Source organism: Peromyscus maniculatus, chromosome 20, assembly GCF_049852395.1.
Source record: "Peromyscus maniculatus bairdii isolate BWxNUB_F1_BW_parent chromosome 20, HU_Pman_BW_mat_3.1, whole genome shotgun sequence".
Taxonomy (NCBI): domain Eukaryota; kingdom Metazoa; phylum Chordata; class Mammalia; order Rodentia; family Cricetidae; genus Peromyscus; species Peromyscus maniculatus.
The window spans coordinates 71,525,617-71,549,988 of NC_134871.1; the positions used below are offsets into that span (position 1 = coordinate 71,525,617).

The window sequence follows — 24,372 nt, forward strand, 5'->3', positions numbered from 1 at the left end:
CCTGCAAATTGGCACACTGCCCTCGGCAGAGAACAGTAACACGTTATGGTCTGCAAGGACTCAGACATAACGTGACTCCATTGTTCTGAGTCTGGAAAATGATCTCATGCTGACCCTGAGAACTGAGGTTGCGCTCAGTCCCTCAGGGGAGTGGGGTTCTGCTTTGTTCAAGAGCTCATGGTAGCTCCTTCTTCATCTTATTTTCAACTCCTCATTCCTCCGGGCACACCTTCCTCCTCGCTGTCTCCTTACCTCCTTCAGTTGGCAGAACAATAGCCCCCAAAGATGTCTGGCATCCTACCCCGTGGAGCCTGTTAATATATCAGGTTCCATGGCAAAAGGAGACAAAAGCTGTGAGTGGGATTAAGGCTGCCAATCCACTGGTCTTAAAGGAGAGAGACTATCCTTCATCATCCAGGTGGGCAAGACCATCCTAAGTGTCCCTGAATGTGGAAAGGGGAAACAGAAGAGGTTAGAGTGATGCCCTGTGGAAAGAGCACAGCACACTGTGGCCAGTTTTAAAGAAGGCAGAAAGGAGGCCACTGGCCAAGGCATGTGTACAGCCTCTGGAAGTTCTGGGGGGGACGGGACACAGAGATTCCTCTGGAGGCTCCAGAGGGGACCAATCTTGCTAACAACTTGATTTTAGCCCAGCAACACTGATTTCAAACTCAGGCCTCCAGATCTGTGTAATAAAATTATGAAGCTTTATCACTGAGTCTATGGCAGTCTGTTACAGCAGGGACCTTCTCTAGACAAAACATCACTAGCCTGATGCAGTTTCCGCCAAGATAGTCAAGCCTAAACCCTTCACACTCCGGCTCTTTTCACCCATCTTCGGGGGCTTTTCCCTGCCTCTGTCTCTCCACCCTACACGGCTCACCTTTTCCTGAAGTCTACCCCTCAGTTCTCCCCTCAAGAAAGCTGTCCTTCGGCCAGAGGCCCACTTTGCCCCTCTAGGACCTGAGTGGGTCCTAGTGAAACAGGGTGACTAGGTAGCGCTCACTGTCTACAGGGACTCCTCTGAGGTCCTGGGGTCTTAGTGCATTGAGATCGGGCCAGTGCTACCAGATTAAAAGACCTGAGTCAACCTGTCTCTGACTGATTTTCCTTCCAGACTCCTCCACAAGCCTAAGATGAGAGTCGGGAAGAAATGCTGAGAAAGGGCGCTGGAGGACCAACTGTCCTTGGCTACCATCTGACAGGAGTGAGCTGACCAGCCCAGGCCTCTCCATCCTGAGTTCTTGCCTGTTCTCACCTCGTCTGCCTTTCTGATGTTTCCAGGAGATTCGCCTCTTAGCACCCCAGTGGCTCTGTTCCCTGGCCCGCTGAGTTTGCCTTCACTGTCTCCCCTTCATCACCTACTCTACAGAGATGTGCCAGCCCACCCAGGAAACACTGTCTGACCCTGCCTGTGCTCACCTCTTCCATACCCCGGCCTCCTCCTGAGATCAGTCTTGGAAGGGGACCTGAGAGCAAGCAGAGGTCTCCATCGTTCATGCCCCAGCCTGGAAGCCGAGCCCTGATCCTCACTTACAAGTCCCAGGCCTCTCCTCCCACCTAACCAGCAGCCCCCTCGCTAGCACTTTGAAGAAGGGCAGAGGCAGGGTTAGCGACCAGGCTGACTTTAAACCTCGGCAGGGATGGGCAGGTACACCTGCCTCACAGTTAGGGAGGTGGCTGCTGAGCTTCTGTAATTACACAACCGAGTGTCTGGAAACCGCAAATGAGCACCTAGAAATGAGTAACAGTCCTCGGAGGTGAGAGGGTGAGCGCAGAGAGCAGCAGCAGGTCGCAGGAGGTTCAGCAGAGGTGCCAGTCAGGGGAGGAAGGAGGAGGGAGCTTAGAGCCTGGGTAGCACCCACTCAGAGATGGAACCACTCTAATCGGCGCCCCACCCCCACCCCCAGACCAGAAGGCATGCCTGCAAAGCTCCCACCTCCAGGCACCTGCCCCTCCAGAGTCCTGGGGCCCTGCCTGGCCTTGACTATCTCCGGCAGCTCCTGCCCCACCACAGGACCACATTCAGCCTCACTCCAGCCCTCCCCTTCTTTCTGCCCCCCCCCCCCCACACACACAAAGTCCCTGCTTTCTCTGGATACCCTTAAGGGCTCTCACAGCTCCAGCCTTGGCTCTGTGTCCTCAGGTGCCAGGAGACACAAGATGGAGGCAAGATGACCTCTTGCCTGCCTTCCCAGCATGCACCACAGTGCGTAGGAGAGAAGAATGGTTGCTAGCCGCCACTCACGGCTGGCCACCTTACGCATGTCCTAAGGCCTCTCTGGACCTAAATTCCTTAATTATACAAGATGAGGTCTTAGTAAGGTTGTGAAGCGGGCTTTGGCAGAAAACAGCTCCAGGAACCCAGCTCACTATCGGACACAGAGAAGTTCCTCATAAGCAACAGTGGCTGGCACGGTTCCACCTCAGCATTCACCTCCCACTCCCGCCTCCCTCTGCATCTTCCCTGTTCCTGAGCCTCCCTGCTGACTTTTGATGCTCAGCACTTGGCCCAGGTGCCTGGGAGTCCTGAGTCTGCATCCTGCAGGCAGGAGACTCTATATGAAGTTCCCAGATGCTCTTTCCCCTCCCTTTCCTGGAGATCCCCCCAGCCTGTGCTCAGGCCTATAAAGGCCCCTTACCCCTTCAGAGCACAAGTCCTTTCTGTGAGCAGCTCGAGGCTGTGTGCAGACGGAGGTTAGAGCTGCTGGATTTGCTGAGGACAAAGGCAGGGGTCAGGAGAGAAGAGGGCAGGCTAGGCTCTGGGTCTCCCTCTGCACGGCCACATCCAAATCTGGGACTCTAAGGAACCAGAGAATAACACTCCACAAGAGCCTGGCCCCTCCTCGACCGCTGACTGGGGAACCTCTAAGAAGATGAGCTTGTCTCAGTGTCAAGAGGATCCCAGGGCAGCAGGTGTGTCTAGGTGCTCTCACTCTCTGGAACTCCAGGAAACCCACTGGCCGTGTTCTGCCTCACGCTTCAGGCCTGCCGGGCCGAGGGCCGAGGCAGAGAGGAAGCCCCTGGCTGTCTCTCACACACATCCAAGGCAAAGCCAGGCACCCAGGCAAGCAACAGCCTAGACCCTTTCTCAGGCCTGGGAGCTGACTCATCAGCTCTTTTGTCTTTCGGAGCATTTGGGAGGCATTTTCCCCCCACTCATCTCCCAGTCCATTCCGTGTTCTCTTTGTTAAAACCCAGTATCAAAACAAAGCTCCATTCCCATTGCCTTCTACTTTTCCCACACTCCATCACCCTCCGAGTTTCCGGGGCCATCTCTAGCCGCTGAATCGGTGCGATAGAAATGCTACCCCGCAATGTGCTACGGCTCATCTCTTTCGGGTCTACGATTGGTGACATCACGCTTGTGGCTGGATGTCACCGTTGTGAGAACATTTACACCAAGGGAGTTGGAAAGTATTATGAACCACAGCTTGGTTTACCCTTTGTTACTCATCTAGAGCTTCAACGTCTAACACACACACACACACACACACACACACACACACACACACACACACACACGCCACTGTTCCCACCTAGCCAGAGTCAACTTGGAGGAGGGAACCTAACTGAGAGAACGCTCCGTCAGCCTGGCCTCTAGGCAAGACTGTGGAACATTTTCTTGGTTGCTGATTGTTATGAGAGAGTCCAGTTGTGGACAGTGTTACACCTGGGCAGATGGTCCTCAGCTAGCCATGAGGAACAAGCCAGTACGTAGTGTTCCTCCCGGCCCCTGCTTCAGTTCCTGACCCTAGTTCCTGGCTTGAGTTCCTGCTCTGACATCTCTTCACGATAGGGAGGAAGCTGTAAGATGAAATAAACCTTTTCTTCCCCAAGCTGTGTTTAAATGTGATGTTTATCACAACAATAGGAAGCCATTAGCAAACTAAGCCATTAGGCATGTGTCTTCATTAGAGTTTCTATTGCTGTGAAGAGACACCATGACCACAGCAACTCTTACAAAAAAAATGTTTAATTGAGGTGGCTCACTTACAGTTTCAGAGGTTCAGTCCATTATCAGCATGATGGGGAGCATGATGGCAGTATGCAGGCAGATGTGGTGCAGGACTGAGAGTTCTTATATGTTGCAGGCAACAGGAAGTTGGCTGAGACACTGGACAGTATCCTGAGCATAGGAAACCTCAATGCCTACCCCCACAGTGACACACTTCCTCCAACAAAGCCATGCTCACTCCAACAAAGCCACACCTCCTAATAGTGCCACTCCCTACGAGATTAAAGGGGCTAATGACATTCAAACTACCACAGCATGAAAAAAATATAAATCATACCATTGCTCATGTTTATTATCTACTAAAGTGATTATATAGACACACATATATCTGGTGAAGTATGATATGCTTGAATTAATTTCACTTCTTTCTTTTGTGTGGCTATTAGAAGGTTTAAAATGTATTGGACATCTCTATTCAAATTAAGTGACAGAGAAAGGTTAGTAATGTATACTAAATTTAAGAAGTATGCTGGGACTTGTAGGTAGTATATCATGAATACTGATAAAATCGGCAAAGCAATCTTCCAGTACTCAAAACTTTGTCCACTGCAGCAAAAAGGTCTTTCACATCACTGGGGGACAACGGAGTCCCCACTTTCCTCTTCACTGTTCTGCTTTCATCTTAAGATGAGAAAAAGAGGCAGCGCTGACGGAAGCCGCCCCGGTCTGTCGACAGCCGCCACAGGCCAGCTGTGGCTCTAAGTGTGGCAAAGGACAACGGGAGCATTTTCAGGGACTCATTTGGCTTTTAGGGTTTACAATAGAGAGTAATATCAATTCTGTTTTATTTGTAAGTTATACGCTACACATCCAATATGCCAACAAAACTTACGATAAACTCGCCATACATTTTTATTAGTACATATATACATACAGATTCTCTCTAGTTTATGACAAAGGTTTATGATGGGAAAGCTTATGATAAGGCAGGGTCTCTCACTGAACCTGGGACTTGCCAACTCAGCTAGTCTGGTTGGCTGGCCAGCAAGCACCGAGGACCCCCCAAATCTGTCTCCCCGGCACCGGGAATGGAACTGGGGTCCTCACATTTGCTAGCAAATACTTTTCTGACTGGGCCATCCGCTTAGCACCAGACATGCATTTAGTACACACTCTACCATTTGCATACAGCTTTGCAGTATGGCGAGCTGGAGGTACCACTTCTTTACCATCGTGGTCACGTGGCTGGCCAGGCACTGCAACTCTCTGCCGTTACCCAGCATCACCCAAGAGTATCCACGCTAGCCAGAATTCCATTATTACATAACAAGGTCACAGAGAAAACCAGCTTTTGAAGAACAAAGGTTTATTTGGGTTTATGGTTGGGGGGGTGGGGGTTCAGCCTGTAGTTTTTGGAGCCACGGCAAGGCGGTATAGCATCATGGAAACACGTGACGAACAAAGCTATTCACACCAGCAGCCAGAAAGCAGAGGGAAAGAAACAGGGTCCCCAAGCCCTTCTAGTGGTATACCCCAGAGACCTTCCCATTAGACGCTGCCTCCCAATGGTTCCTCCATTGACAGCCACACCTTTCATACATGGGCCTTTGAGAGACATTGCAATCTAAAGTATAACAACAGCGTGCAGTGTGTCATTAGGACATGGAAGCCTCAAAATTTAAAATATGAAGTAGACGTTCTACACAATACGTAGTCCATTCACTGGAAGGTGGAGCCATCATGCCTTGGGGTCTCTCTGCATACATCACAGGTTATTGTCAGCAAGTTGCTAAGGTCACCAGTACCCTTTACTAATCAGTACACCTATCCCCAGCCTCCTCCTATTCCACGGGCCTCCTCTTGTGGCTGCAGGAGATGGTCTCTCCTCATCCTTCACCTTCCAGGTCCAGGAAGCCTCAAAGCCTGGAGGCGCCTCCTGTCCCCTCCTGTCCCCTCCTGTCCCCTCCTGTTCTACCCAGGACAGCTCATGCTCAATTCACCTGCCTTGGCTCCAATCCCAGTTTCTAGATGCCTGCCCCCCATAGTCAACTGCAGTGGGTATGTTGTTCCGCAAGCTTGATGTTTAGCCCAAGCTCTGCCCGCCTGCTTTTGCCATTGGCTGGCGAGTGCGGGCACACCCGTTCCTGGGAATGTCAGGCGGTGACTTGGTTTCCAGCTTGCCTGCCCACCATTCCTGGAGCATCAAAGATAAATTAAATCAAATCAGAGGGGAACTAAGCCACAAAGAAAAGACTGTCTGTGCACAGGTTCAGAGAATTGAAGACACAGTTCTGTAGGTTTCTCAGACCTAGTATTCATCTGGTGACAGTTCTGTCCTAGACACACTGTATAAGAAAATGTCAAACCACCAAACGGTGCCCCACCACCACCAGAGACTCTCAGGACAAATGGGTCACACTGACCAAAGACTTACAACTAGCATCCCTGCAAATCGTGTGTTAGGAGCAAGCTGGTTTAGGTGGTGATTCTGGGGGCTTGGACTGAGAAAGAAGTCAGGAGGGGTGTGTGTCCCACTGTGGTGGCAGAGATGGAGAAGAAAGACGTGGCTTTGAGCTCTAAATCAGCCCCTGGGGTACAAGATGAGGGAGGGGAGGAAACAAGCCTCCCGAATTGCTCAGTTTTCTTGGATAGCTTTCGTTTTATTTGATGATGATGGTGATGCTGATGCTGATGGTGATAATGGTGGTGATGCTGACGGTGATGGTGATGATGATGATGATGATGATGATGATGATGATGATGATGGTAAGTAACATTTACTGTTTGCTGTGGGCCTGGCTCTTTGTGTCTCCATCACAGCTACTCTAGGAAACAGCAATGACTGTTATTACCATTACTGTTGCCATCCTCACTACAGCAGAGGAGGAAAGTGAAACAGGAAAACCAGTGGGCTTGGTGAGGGGGTGGCCCTGAAGCATCAGGGTCCAGAGCCCCAGCCCTCCCTCACACTGACTCTGTCCTCAAAACACCGTTGCTCCTGGCATCACCAGCTTTTGCTCTTCTTCTGCGTGCTTCTCCTACCCTAACCTTTTTACAGCTTCCCACACATGATATGGTTGTCAGTGCCGTCCTGTCCCCGGTGTGTAGAGGACAATGGGGTACGTATGCGACACAGCACAGCTAAGGCAGCGCACACACTCGGTCACTTTACGTGAGTCTCGGACACTAAGGAAATCAAGTCCAGTGCTGTGCCACACAGATAACTCTGCTCCCTTTACACACACCCAAGAAAGTGAAGTGGCTTTCTCTCTGAAGTAGTTATTACTTGTCCCCTTTAAGAAATGATTGTGTTTTGAGTCCCATTTTAGCAATATAAAAAGCTGCCTCAGCACTGTGTTTGAGCCCCTAGTCTATGGCAGACTCAGCATCTGTCTGCATTGGCCCGGAGCCCCCTGGGACTGGCTCCCACTGTTCCCTGCACACCTGGTCAGGCTGGGGAAGGTGCTCAGGGATGGCAGTGCTACCCAGGACAGTGAATGACGTTCAAAGGGTGCCGGCCCCGCTGCATTCAGTCACTCAACTGAGAAGAGTCCTTTGGTTACCCTTGATCAGGGTTAAGGAGCTCCTGGGGTTGGTTTGACTTATCTAGTGTGCAAAGGGGCCGGCTTGGCCTTTGCGGCTTCAGAGGGTGTGGTGTCCCAGCTAACCTTTTAGGAACCTGCCTCAGCCAATGTGGGCTCCTCATCCTAACACTCCCGTGCGCTTAGGTAGAGGATGGAGAAGGACCCTTCCTAACCAACCCCCACGCTGCCCCATCCAGCATCAGGGAAATCCCATGCATGATTCATCCATCTTTTAACTGTTCGGGGGATTTTCCACAGTGACCCAGAGGCCCTCCATGTTGATTTGGCTGGCTCCCAAGCCCCTCAAAGTCTTCAAGGAAAAAATTCATGGCCCAGTAAGGGCGGCACATCTTCCCTCTCAGGGATGGAATCACACCTAGATCGTCTTTCTCACGGATGTCTATTTCGTGTTCCATGCATTGGCGGGTCTACAGCAGCCTCTCTCACTGTCCATTGGTCCAGCCATGGCTGTGGTTTTATCCTGGTCAAGAGTGAAGAGGACAAAAAGAGATCTGGCCTTGAGGAAGTCATCTCTCCTTGAGCTGGGTCCGGGAGAAGGTGATGCTGAATGAGGGACCCCAGAGGACTGATTCACAGGACCTGAAACTTTAGGCCCAGTGAAGGCCAAGAGCTGAGGACTCTTGGGGAGAGGCAGGCTTCAGCTGATATGGGGAATAAGCATATATACCATATTAGTTATGTAGACGGGGAGCAGAAGTCACACACAAGGCAGAACCTCCCAAAACTAAGGGTGTGAGACATAAACATTCTGGGCTCCAAGAAGAGAGGAAATGTCCTTCCCATAGGGGTAGTCACGGGGGTGGCAGCTGGACATCGGTGGGAGGGACTGGCCTCTCTGCACTGAAGTCTTGAAGTCTGTTCACACTCTGGGCAAACTTCCTGCTTCCTGGCTCCTTCTTGATGTTCTTGGTGCTTCTCCACTGAGAACTCACAGCAAACTCCCATCCCAGTCTGCTTTAACACCTGTTCCTCCAAGTCAACACACACACACACACACACACACACACACACACACACACACACACACACACACACCAGCCACACTCCACAGGCCCACCTCTCTCTTTATTTCTTTATCCATTATCTTTGCTTGGGAACAACATTGCCTCTGCTGCCTGGCCACCCTTGACCAAGGCTTCAAGGGAACACAAGACTTGAGATCAGATCTTGGCCTAACAACCTTACCATTGTGGTGGTGGAGGAGGCCACTGTGTGATCTAGAGTGACCTAGAGTGGCAATGTGTCCAGCCTATGGCAGCCTGCAGTAGGAAAACCCAGGGAAAGGGGGATCTAGCTCAGTGTGTGGCACCCAGACCATCAGAATTCCACTGATGGAAAACACCAGAAGTTTCAGTAGAGAATGGGCAGGAAGCCCGTGGGGCATCGGGAAGGACTGGGCAAGCGTGGCAGCTGGGTGGGCCGAGGACTGGCTCCCATCCTGGGAGGCAGGGTGGTGTCTGGAAAGAGTGTGGGCTGTGGAGAGACAGAGCTCACTGTGTTTTGACTCTGTCACCCGAGATTTAGGACGTCTATGTTTCAGGACAAAGAACACCCACCTGGAGGGACGGCACAGGCGCTGCTGCCAGCCTATGGAGAGTGGCCCATGGGAGTCACAAACATTAGCTTCTACCCCATGCTGGCACTCTGGGGCTGGCCCACGGGAGGGGCTGTGGGAAAGAGGCTTCACAGATGGAAGACAGGAGGTGACAGCGGCCCCGAGGCAGGCAGGTGCTATGGGGACCTGGCTCCTTCTCTTGACCCTTCAGAGATGGCCTGTGCGATCCAGTGTGATCCAGAGCGACAGCGGTACTGCCGGGCCTGGCTTGGCCAGCTGTGGGGTGCCCTCCAGCTGGGTACCTCCAGGCTGGCTTCTAACATGACTCACAGTGGCTGCTCGAAGTCAGAGCCCTGTGAGGAGGGAACTCAGCCCACAGCTGCCCAGCGCATGCTGTGAGTACAAATGGAAGGCAGAGGAGTCTCTGGTCACCAGTGCCAGAAAGGAGGGAGGACAGGACCATCGAGGCGGTCAAGACAAGCGTTCTCTGCTGCAAGGGCGTGAACCAAGCGCCGCGGGCTGTCACTGCTTACACCCGAGGACAGGACTCTGCAGAGGACCAAGCAGCGCTCCTTTCTTCTCTGCTTCTCCTGTAGTCATGGCAACCAGTCCTCTACCTCTTGGTCCTCTTAGCCCTGACCCAGCCCATTGGCCCCCTTCTTTCTCCTTTGGTAGATAGAAGTCACCTCACCCCGTGGAGCTGTCCAGCTGCATCTCTATCTCCAGCCTGGGACACCTCGGCATCTGTCACCCCTGGTGGTTGGTTTAGTGGCATTTCAGGTCCTTTGTGTGGTGTCAGAGGTTGAATGAGGGGTAATTATTTTTGCCACTAAGGGAATCTGTTGTGCAGCAGGAGAAGCCTACACAGCCTCTTGTCTCAGATGCTGCCTCCTTCTCAGCCTTTCGTCCTCCCTCGTGCTCCTAGCCCATCCCAGTAGAAGTTTAGACCAGGCTCTTCTGAATGGCAGCAGCCCCCATCAGGCTCCCAGCCTCTGCTGTCAGTTCCTCCACCTCCTTCTGCCCTGAGGCCGGGGCGAGGTTAAGCCACTGCCTCCCCCCCCCCCCCCCCCCCCCCGCCACCCACGGACAATCAAAGGACTAAGGAGGTCATGGGGGGGGGGTCTATGTGCATATGCATTTATGGAAACCTGAAGTAAACATCAAACGTCTTCCTCAATCTCTCCCCACTAATTTTTAAAGTCTCTAACTGAACCTGAAGCTGCTGGATAGACAGTGTCACTATTCCTTTGCCCCAAATTATCCACAAGTCTTGCCTGGGCTGTTATCCAGCCAAGCTCGCCCATGCTGGGACTTGCCATGGGGCTCACATGGAGCTCCCAGCTGCATCCTGCTCCGTCTCTGTGGCTCTAAAAAACAAACTAAGAACCCAGGTTAACTCTGTTCACATAGAAAGCTCCTGTGAGCCCTGGGGTATAAAGGAACAATTTGAGGAGTCATTACTCCCTCCTCCCCAGATCCAAGTGGTAAATCAACAACACCCAGAGAAGCTCCCCACCATAAACCTGAGATATGTGTTAGATGCTCTTGACTGGAAACATCGCTTACTATCTCATTTTATTTCTTGTAAAGGCAGAAGGTAACAAAAGCAGCAGGTATGTAAAGGACCTTTGCTAGGGAAATGGCAGGTTCTCTCTCTCTCTCTCTCTCTCTCTCTCTCTCTCTCTCTCTCTCTCTCTCTCTCTCTCTCTCTCACACACACACACACACACACACACACACACACACACACACACACACACACACCTTGCCAGCCAAGGAATCTGCCTGAAGGCTGCCTCCTGTATGTTGGAGTTTCAAAACTGGCTCTGTGGCCTTGCCCCGAGCCACGTGACTCTTCTGAACACTGTACCAGCTGCCCAACCCACTCAGCCCCTCCTCCGAGCCCCCTGCTCCCTCTGCCATCCCGCCTCCTCTGCTCTGTTCCAGCTGTGCACCCTTGGCCTTCTGTGTGGCCAAAACCCCCTGCCTCGCCCCAAACAGCACCATTGGTATGGTTAGCTTGCAAACAAGTCTTTGCCCACTGACTCCGTGGACTCTGGGTTTCCTTGCCCCTCCTCTGCCTCCATCCCGTCTCTAGCCGCACAGCTGGCCTAGGGAATCTCTTCACTCCATGAACTCCTCCTCCACACAAGGCGCCGACCACCCAGCTCACCACGACTTACTCTACTCTGCTCCAGCCTCAGCTTCTAGAAACTTGGCCTCCTGCCCTGTCTTGGCACAACAGCGGCCCTGGATGTGAGAGTCTCCCCCAGGAGGCTTAGTACAGTGAAGAGCAGGGCAGCTACACAACCCACCCGCCTTCCAGGAAAGACCCCGGAACGGGGCCAGAGTTCCTGCCAGGACACAGTTCAGATGTCTGTCGACAGCCACAGACTCACCGCACAGACACCCTTCCTGTCCACCCTTCTGCCCCCAACGCCTCCTTCCAGCCTGTTCTCTGCATTCCCCCACCCGCAGCCCCAGGGAGAAGCCCTCCTTCTGCCAAGCATGCCAAGGCTTTGTTCATTTCTGCTCCACAGAGAAAGCCGTTACCCCCTCAACCCACACCGGGGACACACACACTGGTGCACTTGTGTGTGACTGTATGTGTGCCATGTGTATGCATGCTCGCCTGAGCACTTGGCTTGTGCTCACTGAATACTCGGAGACCAAGACGTCAGATTGCACGGTTTATTGAGGATGCAACAGGGAGGGCTTTAAAGAATACAGGAGAAGCCAAGCATGTCCTCTTTTCTCTGGTTCTGGGTGCAGAAAGTGAACACTGAGTCCCTTTACTTCGAGTGGTCCCACTCAAAATGAGACTGTGCCGGGGTCGGGTCCGCTGGCCACTCTCAGTTCATTGTCTGTTAGTCGCCCTCTTGGATAGAGAGCTAGCTCCTGTCACAGGCAGGAGCTGGGACAAAGCTCAGCAGACGAGAAAGCCCAGATTGGGACCCAAGAAGCCAGGCAGCATGGTGAGGACAGAGGCAAAGGTTGGTGGGAGGGACAGGCTGGACCTGAGCAGAGATGAGCTGAAGCTGGCGAAGCCCTGGTGTCTACGGGACGCGCACCACACGTGGCGGCCCAGGGCTAGCCAGACTCGGAACAGTGGAGGGGGAAGGAGGGTGGCTGAGGACAAATCCAGGGGCCCTGGGGTTCCGAGGTCGGGAAGCCCTCTCTACCGACCGCCTTTCTTGGAGGGGGTGCTCAGGCTGGAGCCCTTCGTTAGGGTGTCCTTGTAGTCGCTGGCACTGCCCCGGCTCCTGGTCTCTCCACCACGCACGCTGCACACTCCAGAGATGCAGCTGGTGCTATTGGCCACGTAGCCACCGCTGACCGTGCTGGGCCGGAAGCCATAGCCTCCGCTGCCGCTGGTGCTGCTGATAATGGCTGCAGAGAGAGAGAGCTGGGCTCAGGCCTGCTCAGGCAGAGCTAGGGAGGGGACTCTCCTCCCCCTGAGACAGACAGGGCTCTGTGAGGACCTGATCGTAGTCATTCCCTCACCCTGGGGAGAATAGTCCAAGGACACCTTCCCCGTGTCTTCGACTTACTCAGTTTATACCCACTGTGGCTGAGTCTTGCCCTGCTGATTCTCAAGCCCACCTCCTTCTACCAGGTGCCCACGTGGTGCCCACGCGGTGCCCACACGCTCCCTCGTCTTGGGCACCCACCACTGTCCCCTCCATCAGTGACTTTGCTAAATCCACCTCCAGCCTCTTTCTCTTGCTGGCTCCCCACAGATGGCAATCCAAGACCCGTGATCCCAGATCCAATCCTGACAGCTTGAAGCACCCCTCCTGGACTCCCTTTAGTGCCCCCAACCCATCTAAATCCCCAGCCCCAATCTGACTGTGGCTTGCAAAGCCAGCCCCGAAAGCCTGACACAGACCCCCGCACGCATCATTTTCTTAGAAGTCACTCTCCTGTGGCTGTCCCTTACTGTCATCCCCTGGGAAGCAGGTTGATGAAGATGAAAGAGTCCTAGGCCTGCCCTCTGGGCTTTGTGATCTCAGCCTTTTCCCTTCTGACTGTGACTTAGCTCCAAGCCCACAGAATACTTACAGATGCTGACAGGGGATGGGTACTCTCCCGACATCCTGTTATTGGAGAGAAGTAAAATTAGGGGCATCCCACAGCCTCTTCCAGAACGCTGTCCCCACCAGCCCGAGGTGGGCTTCTGGACCCAAAGGGCACCTGTGGAAACTCCAGGACGGCTTTAGTACAAGCAGAGCCTCAGGAGCTTTGAAGGCTACCCATGAACTTTTGGGGGTGAGCAGTCAACATACTGGACTGAATAATCGTTTTTAAGAGGAGCATGTGTGAGGACTGTATGTCCACTCCCAGTGTCCTGCCACTGTGAGGCTTCTCACTCCCTAGCACACCGGGAAGCTGGAGTGGCTAGTCCAAAGAGGGAACAGGGAACCCTAATAGGGGAGTGGGATTCAGGAAAGAAAGGAAGTGGGATGCTCCCAGACACTCAGGAGGTTGTAAGGGCTGCATGGGCTGATTCGTGTAGCACACCACAGCCCAGCAACCAGGATGAAGTGAGCATCAGCATTCATGGGTATGAGTGCTTCTCTCTCTCTCTCTCTCTCTCTCTCTCTCTCTCTCTCTCTCTCTCTCTCTCTCTCTCTCTCTCTCTCTCTCTCTCCAGGGTTTTATGTAGCCGAGGCTGGCCCCAGACTCAGACTCACCATGTAGTCAGGGGTGACCTTGAACAATCCTCCTGACTACCTCACAAAAGCTGGGATGTCAGGCATGCGCTTACCACGTCCAGTTATATGCAATTCTGATGATCAAAGCCAGGCTTCGCACGTGCTAATCAAGCACTCTACCAACTGAACCGCACTTCCAGCCCAGCTGGTGTTCCTAACTGCTGTTAGCATTCCTGTTCTCACCAACCCTTTGCTCCCCAACAGCTCCTGCTGGGTGTGGAGTTTTCTCCTTTGCTGAAGCCTCACAGGATTCTTGCCCAAGCACACCAGCTCACCTGCACTCCTCGCTCTCCAGCAGCTTGCGGTAAGTGGCGATCTCCATGTCCAGGGCCAGCTTTAGGCTCATGAGCTCCTGGTATTCACGCAGCATCCGGGCCAGCTCCTCCTTAGCCTGGTGCAGGGCACCCTCCAGCTCATCCAGCTTGGCCCGGGCATCCTTGAGAGCACTGTCCCCTCGCTGCTCGGCATCAGCGATGGCTGTCTCCAGATTAGAAGCCTAAGCAAGGAAGTCAAGAAGTTAGAGAACTGAAGGAGGCATGGGTATTGTCTGCAGCCAAACTCCCCACATTCAGTAAGATCCAGTGGCACGCTGGATGCACACCACGCTTCCGCTCTGGCTGGAAGGGGCTGGCAAGCCCTCCTGGATCTCAGCTATGGCCCTGTTCCCAGACATATGGTGAGAGGAAAGCACGCCCCCTGTCCTCTGGAGACCACAACCACTCCAGTGCCCAGACAATGATCATCAGGCTGCACAGTGAGTAAGTGGCTTTCTGTCCTTGAATTGTTTAGGGTCTGAGAGGAGAGATATTACAAGACAATGTGCTAGATGCAATGATGGTTCCTGCCCAGACACATGGCCACAGGCTAGGGTCCCAGGAAGGAGATTCTCCCAGAATGATGATTATTGGCCCATCACTGTGTGCCCAGCACCTTGCACAGCACCATCCATCACTGTGTGCCCAGCACCTTGCTCAGCACCACCCATCACTGTGTGCCCAGCACCTTGCTCAGCACCACCCATCACTGTGTGCCCAGCACCTTGCTCAGCACCACCCATCACTGTGTGCCCAGCACTTTGCCCAGCACCTTGCTCAGCACCACCTGTTCCATGCCTCATCTCATCTGATCCTATGGCCACCCGTGACTGCAGAACGATTGTGTTAAAGCCCATAGGAAGAACACGCATTGCGTCTAGCAGCGGTATACTGCCCAATCTCGCCACACCTCTCATCTGGTGCAGAGAGATGGGAATGCTGCCCCTCAAGGTCTTTGTGGGAATTAAATTCAGTAGAGTTGTGGGCTATCGTTTCATTCCCTCTGCATCCTCTGCCCCCACCTGCTAACGTGGGGCATTCCCACTTTACTGGGGACTCCCTGAGTCTGCTTCCCCTTCTCAGTCACATCAATGGCGTTTATGAAGCTACTGCTATGTGTAGGCACAGCTCAAGATGCTGAGGGGTCATGGAGCAGCCAGTGCCCTGACTCTCTTCATTCCAGAGAGCATGGGGAACAGGTGACTGCCAAGAGGAAGTGCCAAGAGCTGTGAACACATGAGGGAAGGGCAGACACCGAGGAGCCCAGCCTGCCGGAGGAGCTCTGCGCCCAGCCTGTAGGCCAGGGAGGGCTTCCTGAGAGAGACAAGAATACCCAAGGAAAGGGGCTGGGAGTGAGCAGGAAAGAGGGTGCCCCAGAGACGTCCAATTGCTGGAGGCAATGACCTCACTAGTATCTTCTGTTGTTAGAGACATCTGGGAAGCCAAGGCCCTCAACTCACATGCCCTCCACTGGGCTCACTGCCCCTGGCCACAGGCCAAAGTCCCTCACCTGCTTCTTGGCATTCTCAATCTCTGAGCGGAGTCTCTGGATGAACCGGGTCAGCTCGGTGATTTCATTCTTGGTGTTTTTGAGGTCATCCCCGTGGCGGCCAGCTGCCAGCTGTAGCTCCTGGAACTGGAAAGCCCAAAGCACAGAGATGGAGAAGTGTGATAGCATGGAGTCTGTGGAGGTCCCTGCATCCCTGACTGAAGGGTCGTGGCACCAGGGCACGGGGGACTCTGACCTGGGTACTATCTCTTATCTGAACATAACTGGGCTGATAAGAAGGCTGATAAGCCTTCACATCATGGTGTCGCCCTGCCCCCCACCGTGGCCCCAGCCAGGTCTCGGCCTCTCACCTTGGTCTGGTACAGCGCCTCGGCCTCAGCTTTGCTCTTCAGGGCAATTTCCTCATACTGGGCGCGGACCTCATCAATGATGCTGTCCAGGTCCAGGTTCCTGTTGTTGTCCATGGACAGGATGACGGACATGTCGCTGATGTGGGACTGGATCTGAGCCATCTCCTACAGGGACCATAGGTGGGGGAAGAGATCAGCTTGACCAATGACAAACTCTAGTGATGCCGTATAGGGTCTAGAACATGAGATTGCTACCTTCGTGTGCAAAGAAAATACCTTGCTGGACCCTAGGCTGGTTCTGCTGCCGTGGAATGAGGCCTCAGGAATGGAGAGGGGGCTCTCAGGAGTAACGTGAGATGGATGGCTGACTCAGGGGCCTCCTTGAGAGCTGGAGCCTCTGTGACCACCCCCCCCCCCAGTCCCTAGAGTTTTAGCCTCTGACTATCCTGAAGAATGGGGTGCAAAGAGACTTACGGCTTCAAAGAGACACTTGAAGAATTTGATGTCCTGGTCCATGGAGTCCACCTTGGCCTGCAGCTCCACCTTGTTGGCATAAGCCGCATCCACATCCTGAAAGAAGACCCAGCGATCCACGGTCACCACAGGTGACGTTCATCCCCAGCCCAGCTGCCTGGCTGGAGGAAGAAGACATTATCTTCTCTTGTGTGGCTCAGGAGGAAGGCAGTAGGGACAGCTGAAGGTGCAGCCCTCATCTCCCATCCTGAGAATCTGATCCATGAGCAGGAATGAGAACCTTCAGAAAGGGTGTCACAGCCAGGCTGCTGCAAAAGTCCCCTCTGCAACATCTGAGCTAGGTCCCATGGCTGCAGGGAGCCCCTCATGCTGGTTCCTCCCCTGTCATCCTCCCGGCCCCTTCCTTCCTTTCTTCTCCTGGATGTCATGGTCCTCCGGCCTTCCCACTGTTACTCCTGCATCAGCTCATTTGGGGGCTGATGGCAATGCACATTGGTAGGCTCAGCCTCTCTGGCCAGCCCCTGGCCTTGGAACCGCCTTCCACTCACCTTCTTTAGCAGCACGAATTCGTTCTCTGCAGCTGTCCTGCGGTTGATCTCCTCCTCGTACCTGTGAGAAAGCCAGGGATCATAGCTTACACCCTTTGCCAAGAGCCCTGATGGACCCAGGGAAGACCCTGAGTACGGAAAAGAGTGCCAGCCAGTGAGGCGCAGAAGACTGAAGGGTCAGCCAAGCAAGGAAGACTTCCTGGAGGAAGGGATATAGTGGCCAGCTTCGGAAGAAGATCCAGCTTGGAAAATGAGGAGGAAGTGTGTGCAGCGAATGGCCCTTGGGAAACCTAGGGGGATGCAGGAAGCAAGCTGCCTCCTACCAAATGTGAACGGTGCCCAAGTGTCCCCATGCTCTTTCTCAGCACAGAAGCTCTGAGAATGTGGAAGGTTTACCCAACATTGAGCCCAGGCCAGAGCTCTGATCATGGTCCAGCTACTTGGACATTTGTCTCCAGTGCCAGTCCAGAGGCTAGGGATCAGGGAGCATGTTCTGGGTTTTTGATGTGGTGACTCTACTTGGTATAGCCCAGAACACCACTCTCCACCTCCAAAACTTTGAAACCAAGATTTAAAACCCTTCAGAGGGACAAGGCTCGCTGTCCGGTGACAGGCCGTGTCCTCACTCACTTCTTCTTGTAGTCCTCCACCACATCACGCACGTTCCTCAGCTCGGAGTCCAGCCTCACTCTGTCCCCAGACAGCGTCTCCAGCTGCTTCCGCATGTTGCTGATGTAGCCCTCGAGGATGGGCTCCAGGTTGTTCTTGCAGTTGTTCAGGTCCAGCTGCTGCAGCAGCTCCCACTTGGTCTCCAGCACCTGGTTCTGCTGCTCCAGGAAGCGCACCTGGAACCCAAGCCCAGCCACCGTTGAGCCCCGAGAATTCATCACACTCGTCACACAAGGCCCTCATGCTCAGCGCTCCGGCTGCATCTTTTCCTTTGCGCCTTATAGCTGTAAGAGGCGGGCAGCTCTGATCAGAGGTGGGTTGGCCACGATCAGTGGAGAAGACACTGGGACATGAAGAAGTCATGCTTCTTCCCAAGGTCCAGAAGTTTAGTCAAAGCCAGAGCTCAGGACTAAACCCAGACAAATGTCCCCTCACTGTGGACCTCCAATCAACCAGAGCCCACGGTGACCAAGCAGAGTAAAGTGTGAGCACACGCAACAGCAGTAGTGCAGAGCCAGACTGGGTGCATCTGTCTGGAAAAGGCACCCACTCTGTACATGACGTCCGCTCCTTATCTTATGACATGTCAGAGTGCAGTGAGGCTGGGGTCAAGAGCTTCCCAGTGTTTCAGACTCCACACTGGCCCCACCCTGTCTCTGCTCACAGATGCTGCCCCACACACATGCATACACACATGTGCAGCTCTAGAACAGACAAGCTCTACCTTGTCTGGAGCAAGCATGAAATATGGAACCAGAGGGATAGACAGAGCCTGGCTCTCACCAAATCGGGGAACTTACCAGAGATCATTAGCATACACCCCCCAGCTGGTTATAGAGAGGACAATTTTTTAAAATTTGATGTCTTTTTTTTTTTTAACATCAGTGAACACAGGCACACTTAAGTAAGGCTGTGTTCACAAGAAGTGGGAATACCATGTGGAACTCTGCATTGAGATGAGGCTATGCACTGAACTTTGGGTCTCTAACAGATCATCGAGCACTTAGTTTGGTTTAACCAACCCAAAGTTCTTCCTGAGCTGAGCATTAACCACATCCGGGACACCACAGTACCCAACATGCCACTAGGCCACAGTTAGGTCACCAATAGGTCTTGACATCTCCTCTCTGCCTGTGGTTGAGAGGCCACAGTGCTCCTGAGACCAAAGCTCCTGAGAGTTAACCAGGCTTCGGGTCTCCTTCCTACTCCCAGAGAAGACCACCCTCACCTTGCTTTTCTGTGTCTCTGAATTTGCCCCTCTGTAGGGTCTGGACAGCCCACCCAGGCGCAGAACACTCCCACCCCCCAGACCTAAATCCTCAGAGCACCTTGATTGTCTAGACGTGACTAGCCTTGAGGACAAGAAGCTGCCGCGCCAGCCTTGGCCCCTGAGACTGAGCAGAGGGCGAGGCCTCCACACGGGAAGACTAACACTGTGGGGCAGGAGCTGCTCTTGTGGCCACAGGCCCGGGGCTGTGATGCTTGACTGTCACGGAGCCAACATATCCCTCCCAACTCTCACCCTAGACCTGCAGGTAGGAGACTGAGGGTGAACCCTCACCCGGCCTGTCCTCCAAATGGCTGTGGGTGTGGCATTGGCCTCTATGGCTTTGCTGACCCATAAGCTGGGGGAAACTGTCTCTCATATACCACAGCCAGCATCCTGACTGAGCTGGAGGATCCCTGAGGTCCTGTCCAGGTCTGAGGTTTCTCTGCTTCCCAGCATCCTTCCCCAGCAACAACAGCCATCATCGGGGGAAGATTTAGTCTGAGACAGGCATTGTGCCAAGATCTTCGTGTGAGCCTTCTTTTGTAAACTAACGCAAGCCCCATGGGAAGGTCATGGTTTCCACACTAGAGGTAAGAACATAATGACCCAGATGGAGCAAGTAATTCCCCCAAAAGCCACCCACACAGTCGGTCATAGGCCAATTCTGACTCCAGAGAGCCTCTACCCCTACCTTTCAAGAGTACCCTTGACCGCTGATACAAACGCCCACCGTGGAGACATCCTGTAGCCCAAAGGGCCTGGGGTGACCACACACCCATTCATACTCCTGATCCACCAGTCAGGTGACCAGGGTACAAGGTCAACATGCCTGGGAGGAAGACTGGCTTTCTGGCTGCCCTGAGACTGATTCTCCTCCTCCTGGCCTTCCCTGTGTACGGCTTGTGTGACCAAAAGGCTTAGCAATGGTACCAGGCCAGGTCTCCACAGCAAGGCCCAGATCTCTTCCCCAGGGTTCTCCTGTAGTGTCCCTGAAAGCCTGTACCAGCAAAACCAACCCCTGCTGGTGTTTTCTCTCCGGACAACAGAGAATCTTTTACAGGATACTGAGGTGATAGAATGCACCCCTTGTGTACAGTAAGGGTACCCAACTTCAGTGCCTCCTGAAGATACCTACTCCAGGAGGAGGAGAGGAGAGCTGTTCCCAGGTCCCCCTGTTCTGGCAAACCCACCTTGTCGATGAAGGAGGCGAACTTGTTATTCAGAGCCTTGATCTGCTCCCGCTCCTGCGCGCGCACCTTCTGGATCTCCGGGTCCAGCTCCACGTTGAGTGGGGCCAGGAGGCTCTCGTTGACTGTGACCTGGTGGATGCCGCCGGGCGGGCACACAGCCGGGCACACAGGTCCCAGGGCCACACTGCCAAAGATGCTGCCAGCAAAGCCACTGGCCCGGTTCCGGCTAAATCCAAAACCTCCGTTCTTCCCGCTGCCGCCGGCCATGTTGAGAGTGATGCTCCTGGCGCCCCCCAGGCTGTAGAGGCTCCGGCTGCCGAAGCCCCCGCTGAGCCCTTTGCCCCCTGCCCGGTAAGAGGATGAGCTGCCCCCGGACAGAACAGCTGAGCAGCCGCTGAAGCCCCTGTTGCCGGAGCCAGACTTGCAGGTGAATTGGCGGCTCATGTTGCTGGTGGAGATGGAGTACAAGGACGGGAGGAAGGTGAATCCCAGGAAGGTTGTTCTGGCTGTGGTGAGGACCAGCAGGTGCCTTTATATACGCGTGGCGCTGGGCTTGCAGATGGGCAGTGGAGAGCTTAATTCGTGGGTTTGGCTTGCCTAGGAGCAAGAAGTCATTTTCTCTGTGCTGAGCCAGAGATCGGCCCTCCCCACCTCTGAAACAACATGAAACTGTCAAGTTGCTGGGCTTGCAAACTTTGCTCAGGTAATTTGGGTCTTATCTAATTAACCCACTGTTATAAGGTAATTTGCCCCAGGCCGCAGCCTCCCCAGGGGAATGTCACTGGCACAGTACCATCTTTCTCAGATTTATCTCTGTGGTTGGCGTCCTTGCAGAGGGGTTCAGGGAGCAGAGATGACATGGACATTTTGGACAGAGTTGCCCACAGAGTCTAGTATTCAAGGACTCTACCACAGCTGTATCCTCTGTCCTAGAACAGAGAAACCCCACAGAGCAGCCATTCTCCCCAGGCCTCCTGCAGGCAGAAGCCTTGGAGAGAAGTGGCTCTTTGCTGGGGCACTAGAGTGACAGGGCCCTGTCTTTAGCATTGAGCAGCCCGGGTCACAATAGCTATGGGATCACGGCAACCACGTGTTTATCACACTTTCTGGAGAGAGCTGGATTGTCCTCATTGCACCTCGCAAACATCCACAGTCAGGTTGTTCAGGGGCTGAGGGAGGGGACCAGCCTTTGGGCCACCGGAGAAAAGGAAGAGTCAAGAGCATGGAGTTTGGTGGGGACTCCCTGGCAGCAGGTAGAGAGGACAGACAGATGGACATGGTTTGGGGAGTTCAAAGGCGTACCATAGGAGCTCTGTTTCGCCATGCCCCACACTCCTGCCGTGTGCATCAGCTAGGAAAGGCATGAATCGCCCCCAATCATGAACACTAACTCCAGCCACCGTGCCCAGGCCTGAGAATTCAGGCGTTGAGCCTGTCTGAGGCCATTCCTAGGAGTCCGGACACACAGCTAAGGTCAGAAAGCCCTCAATGGGAGTACTGCTGTCCACCACACCAAACAGTTTTCGGTGACTTGCCTCAAGAGGCTCCCTCTGTGGTCCCCTCTATCCTGAGTCATTGGCTCCCATGATGGCCCCCAGTCTCCTTCACTGATCACTTTGGTCAGCCCATGGCTGCCTCACCTCTGGAGAATGGCCTCTCTCAAAGGTCCCCACCAGAGTGAGGTGGGGCTCTCAGTTGAATAGGGTTCTGAAGGGAGAAAAATCTGGGCACAGGCCAGGCTGGGGCTCCACCTGGGTTCACTGGGCGTGGATCCCAGTCTCGCCTGCTTTCCTTTCCTGCCATTTTGTCTTCATTGCTGATGTCTGAACAGCATCATAGCTTGCTTCCTCCTCCCTCTTTCTCCCTGTCTCCCCTCCATCCTCCATCCACCCTTTGTTCCCCCATCTCTCATTCTCATGCTCTATCCAGCCCTCCTCATGGATCTTCAGGACAGCTGGCATCCTGGGAGCCCTGCTCTCCTCTCTCAGTCCTAGGCATGCTCTTGGATGTGAGGTAAGACGGTGACTATGGAAGCGACTTCCTCAACACTCCTCTCAAGACCACCACATCATGCAGCATCTCAGTTCCCTTTTGTAAAGAGAGCAGAGCTTCCCCAGATGTCCCCAGAACTTTCCCAGAGGCCGCCTAGCATGCTTCTCTCCCTTCCTCCCACCTCTGTCCGCTTCATCAGCCTGAGTACCCATGGTACATCTGTGTGATGCTGAAGGATTTTTCAGTGCTCTCAGAGCACAGCCCTGGCACAGCATCCCTGTCAACGGCTTGGCCAGCTGTACATTCCATGACAAATATGGCAGCACCCCAGCTCCTACCCACTCTCTGTTCCTTGCTTCTCCTGGCCTGCCCATGAGCACCTCACCCCATTTTCAGGGCCCTCCAACATTTTACCAAGCTGGCCCCCCACATCCCTGACCTCTTCTCTTCTGACCCACATCCCTCTGCTCCTCTGAAATGTTGCTAAAATCCTGGTCTCCAGCTTGGCCTGTCTTTTCTGCACTCTGGTCCTCTGTCTGTGACAGCTGCATGTGGGAAATGGTGTTTTCTGAATATGTCGAGAGTCCTGTAAGCTAAATGATGCCTCCCTCTGTGGGCTCCTTGCAGTCCAGGATCAGCCCCCACCCAGTGGGCGTCCCCTTGCTGGAGACACAGCAAACAGCTCTATGGGATGTTGGGCTTTTGTCCACCTGGAGTGGCACCAGACCCCAGGGACCCAATTTCTTCCCCACCACATTTGTCCTTTCTGGTCTCAGCTTCTCCCAGGGAAAATGGGGCAATAGACATAAACGCAGGAGCAACAAGGATCTAAACGAAGTGCTCCCTAAGGCCTGAAACATTCTCAAAGTCCAATAACCGGTGTCAGTGACTAAAGAGCCAGAGGCTCAGCCCGTCTTCCCTCCTTCCTCTCCAGTACGGCCTCCACATCAGCACATTCCCATACAGTGGCATCAGATGCTGAGGACAGGGAAGGGGTGGTGACCCTACACACCCCAGGCTCTCCCAGACTGCTGCTGATCCCAGAAAATTGACCATTACAAATAATAGCCACAGTCAAGAGGTTGCCAAGTCTAAAACTCAGTAGGAAGCACTGTATAGATGTTATGTCACATCTGTTGGTGTTGATTCATTTATCACATCTTTGTTGGACATATAACCAACTCCAGATGCAAACAGTCCAAAGTGCCCTGCCTCCAAAGAGCTTATTCTTGGTGTCTTTGCCCTACAAAGGCAAGTGTCCCTGAGAGAAACAGCTCACTGGGTTATTACCAAGTCATTTACACAGTAGCATGAATGAGTTAATCAGATACTGGCCATGAGGAACGGAACGCCCTGTGTTGTTGATGAGGATGATAATAGAGGAGGAAGCAGGAGTTCTGGACCACCCACAGGAAGGGTGGGCCCAGATCAGGTACTTGGGATGCTCACACTTTGCTAGAGGGTAAAGGGAGGGTGTAAAGAAAACCAGAATGGAGCCCCAGTTCACCAAGGGTACGAAGGCTCTGTCCCTGCGTTAGCTGAGATATGGAGAGAAGTGTGGCAGGGAAAGACAGACCCCCGCTTTAGGAATCCCACGGCCTCATAGTAGAGACCTAACCCACTTGTCCCCACACAGGTGACTCTCTGACAGAACGGACTATTGAGTGATGCTCAGCCAGCCACGTGTGTCTTAGGGCCACAGCATTGCTCACCTGTAAAATGGGAAGACTACAAGGTCATGGAATAAAACCTTGAAGATAACAGGGAGATCTGGCTTGGGCATTCAAGGGCAAGGCTTAGCCAATCAGCTTTATCTCTGTGTGTGTGTGTGTGTGTGTAGTTTTGTGTGTGGTGTGGTTGTGTATGTGGTGTGTGTATGTGTGGTGTGTGTATGTAGTTGTGTGTGTGGTGTGGGTGGTTATGTTGTATGTTTGGTGTATGTGTAGTTGTGTATGTGATGCGGTTGTGTATGTGGTGTGATGTGTATGTACGTGTGTGGTTATGTTGCATCTTTGGTGTGTGTGTAGTTGTGTATGTGGTGTAGTTGTGTATGTAGTGTGGTTGTGTATGTGGTGGTGTATGTGTTTGTGTGTGTGGTTATATTGTATGTTTGGTGTGTGTATGTAGTTGTGTGTATGGTGTGGTTGTGTATGTGGTGTGGTTATGTTGTTGTTTGGTGTGGTGTGGTGTGTGTCTGTGTCTGTGTGTCTGTGTATCTTATC

General features: G+C 53.4%; 1 protein-coding gene across 1 annotated transcript; it reads right to left on the reverse strand.

Annotated features, from left to right (window-relative positions):
* Positions 1-11,803: 11,803 nt before the first annotated feature.
* Krt71 (keratin 71) lies at positions 11,804-21,175 on the reverse strand. The gene is made up of 9 exons (XM_006981878.3): positions 20,159-21,175; positions 17,660-17,874; positions 17,030-17,090; positions 16,482-16,577; positions 16,008-16,172; positions 15,658-15,783; positions 14,109-14,329; positions 13,181-13,215; positions 11,804-12,508 (listed from the first exon to the last, which is right to left on the reverse strand). The coding sequence occupies exons 1-9, from the start codon at positions 20,600-20,602 to the stop codon at positions 12,297-12,299; spliced, it is 1,575 nt and encodes a 524-aa protein (XP_006981940.2). The 5' UTR covers positions 20,603-21,175; the 3' UTR covers positions 11,804-12,296.
* Positions 21,176-24,372: the final 3,197 nt, after the last annotated feature.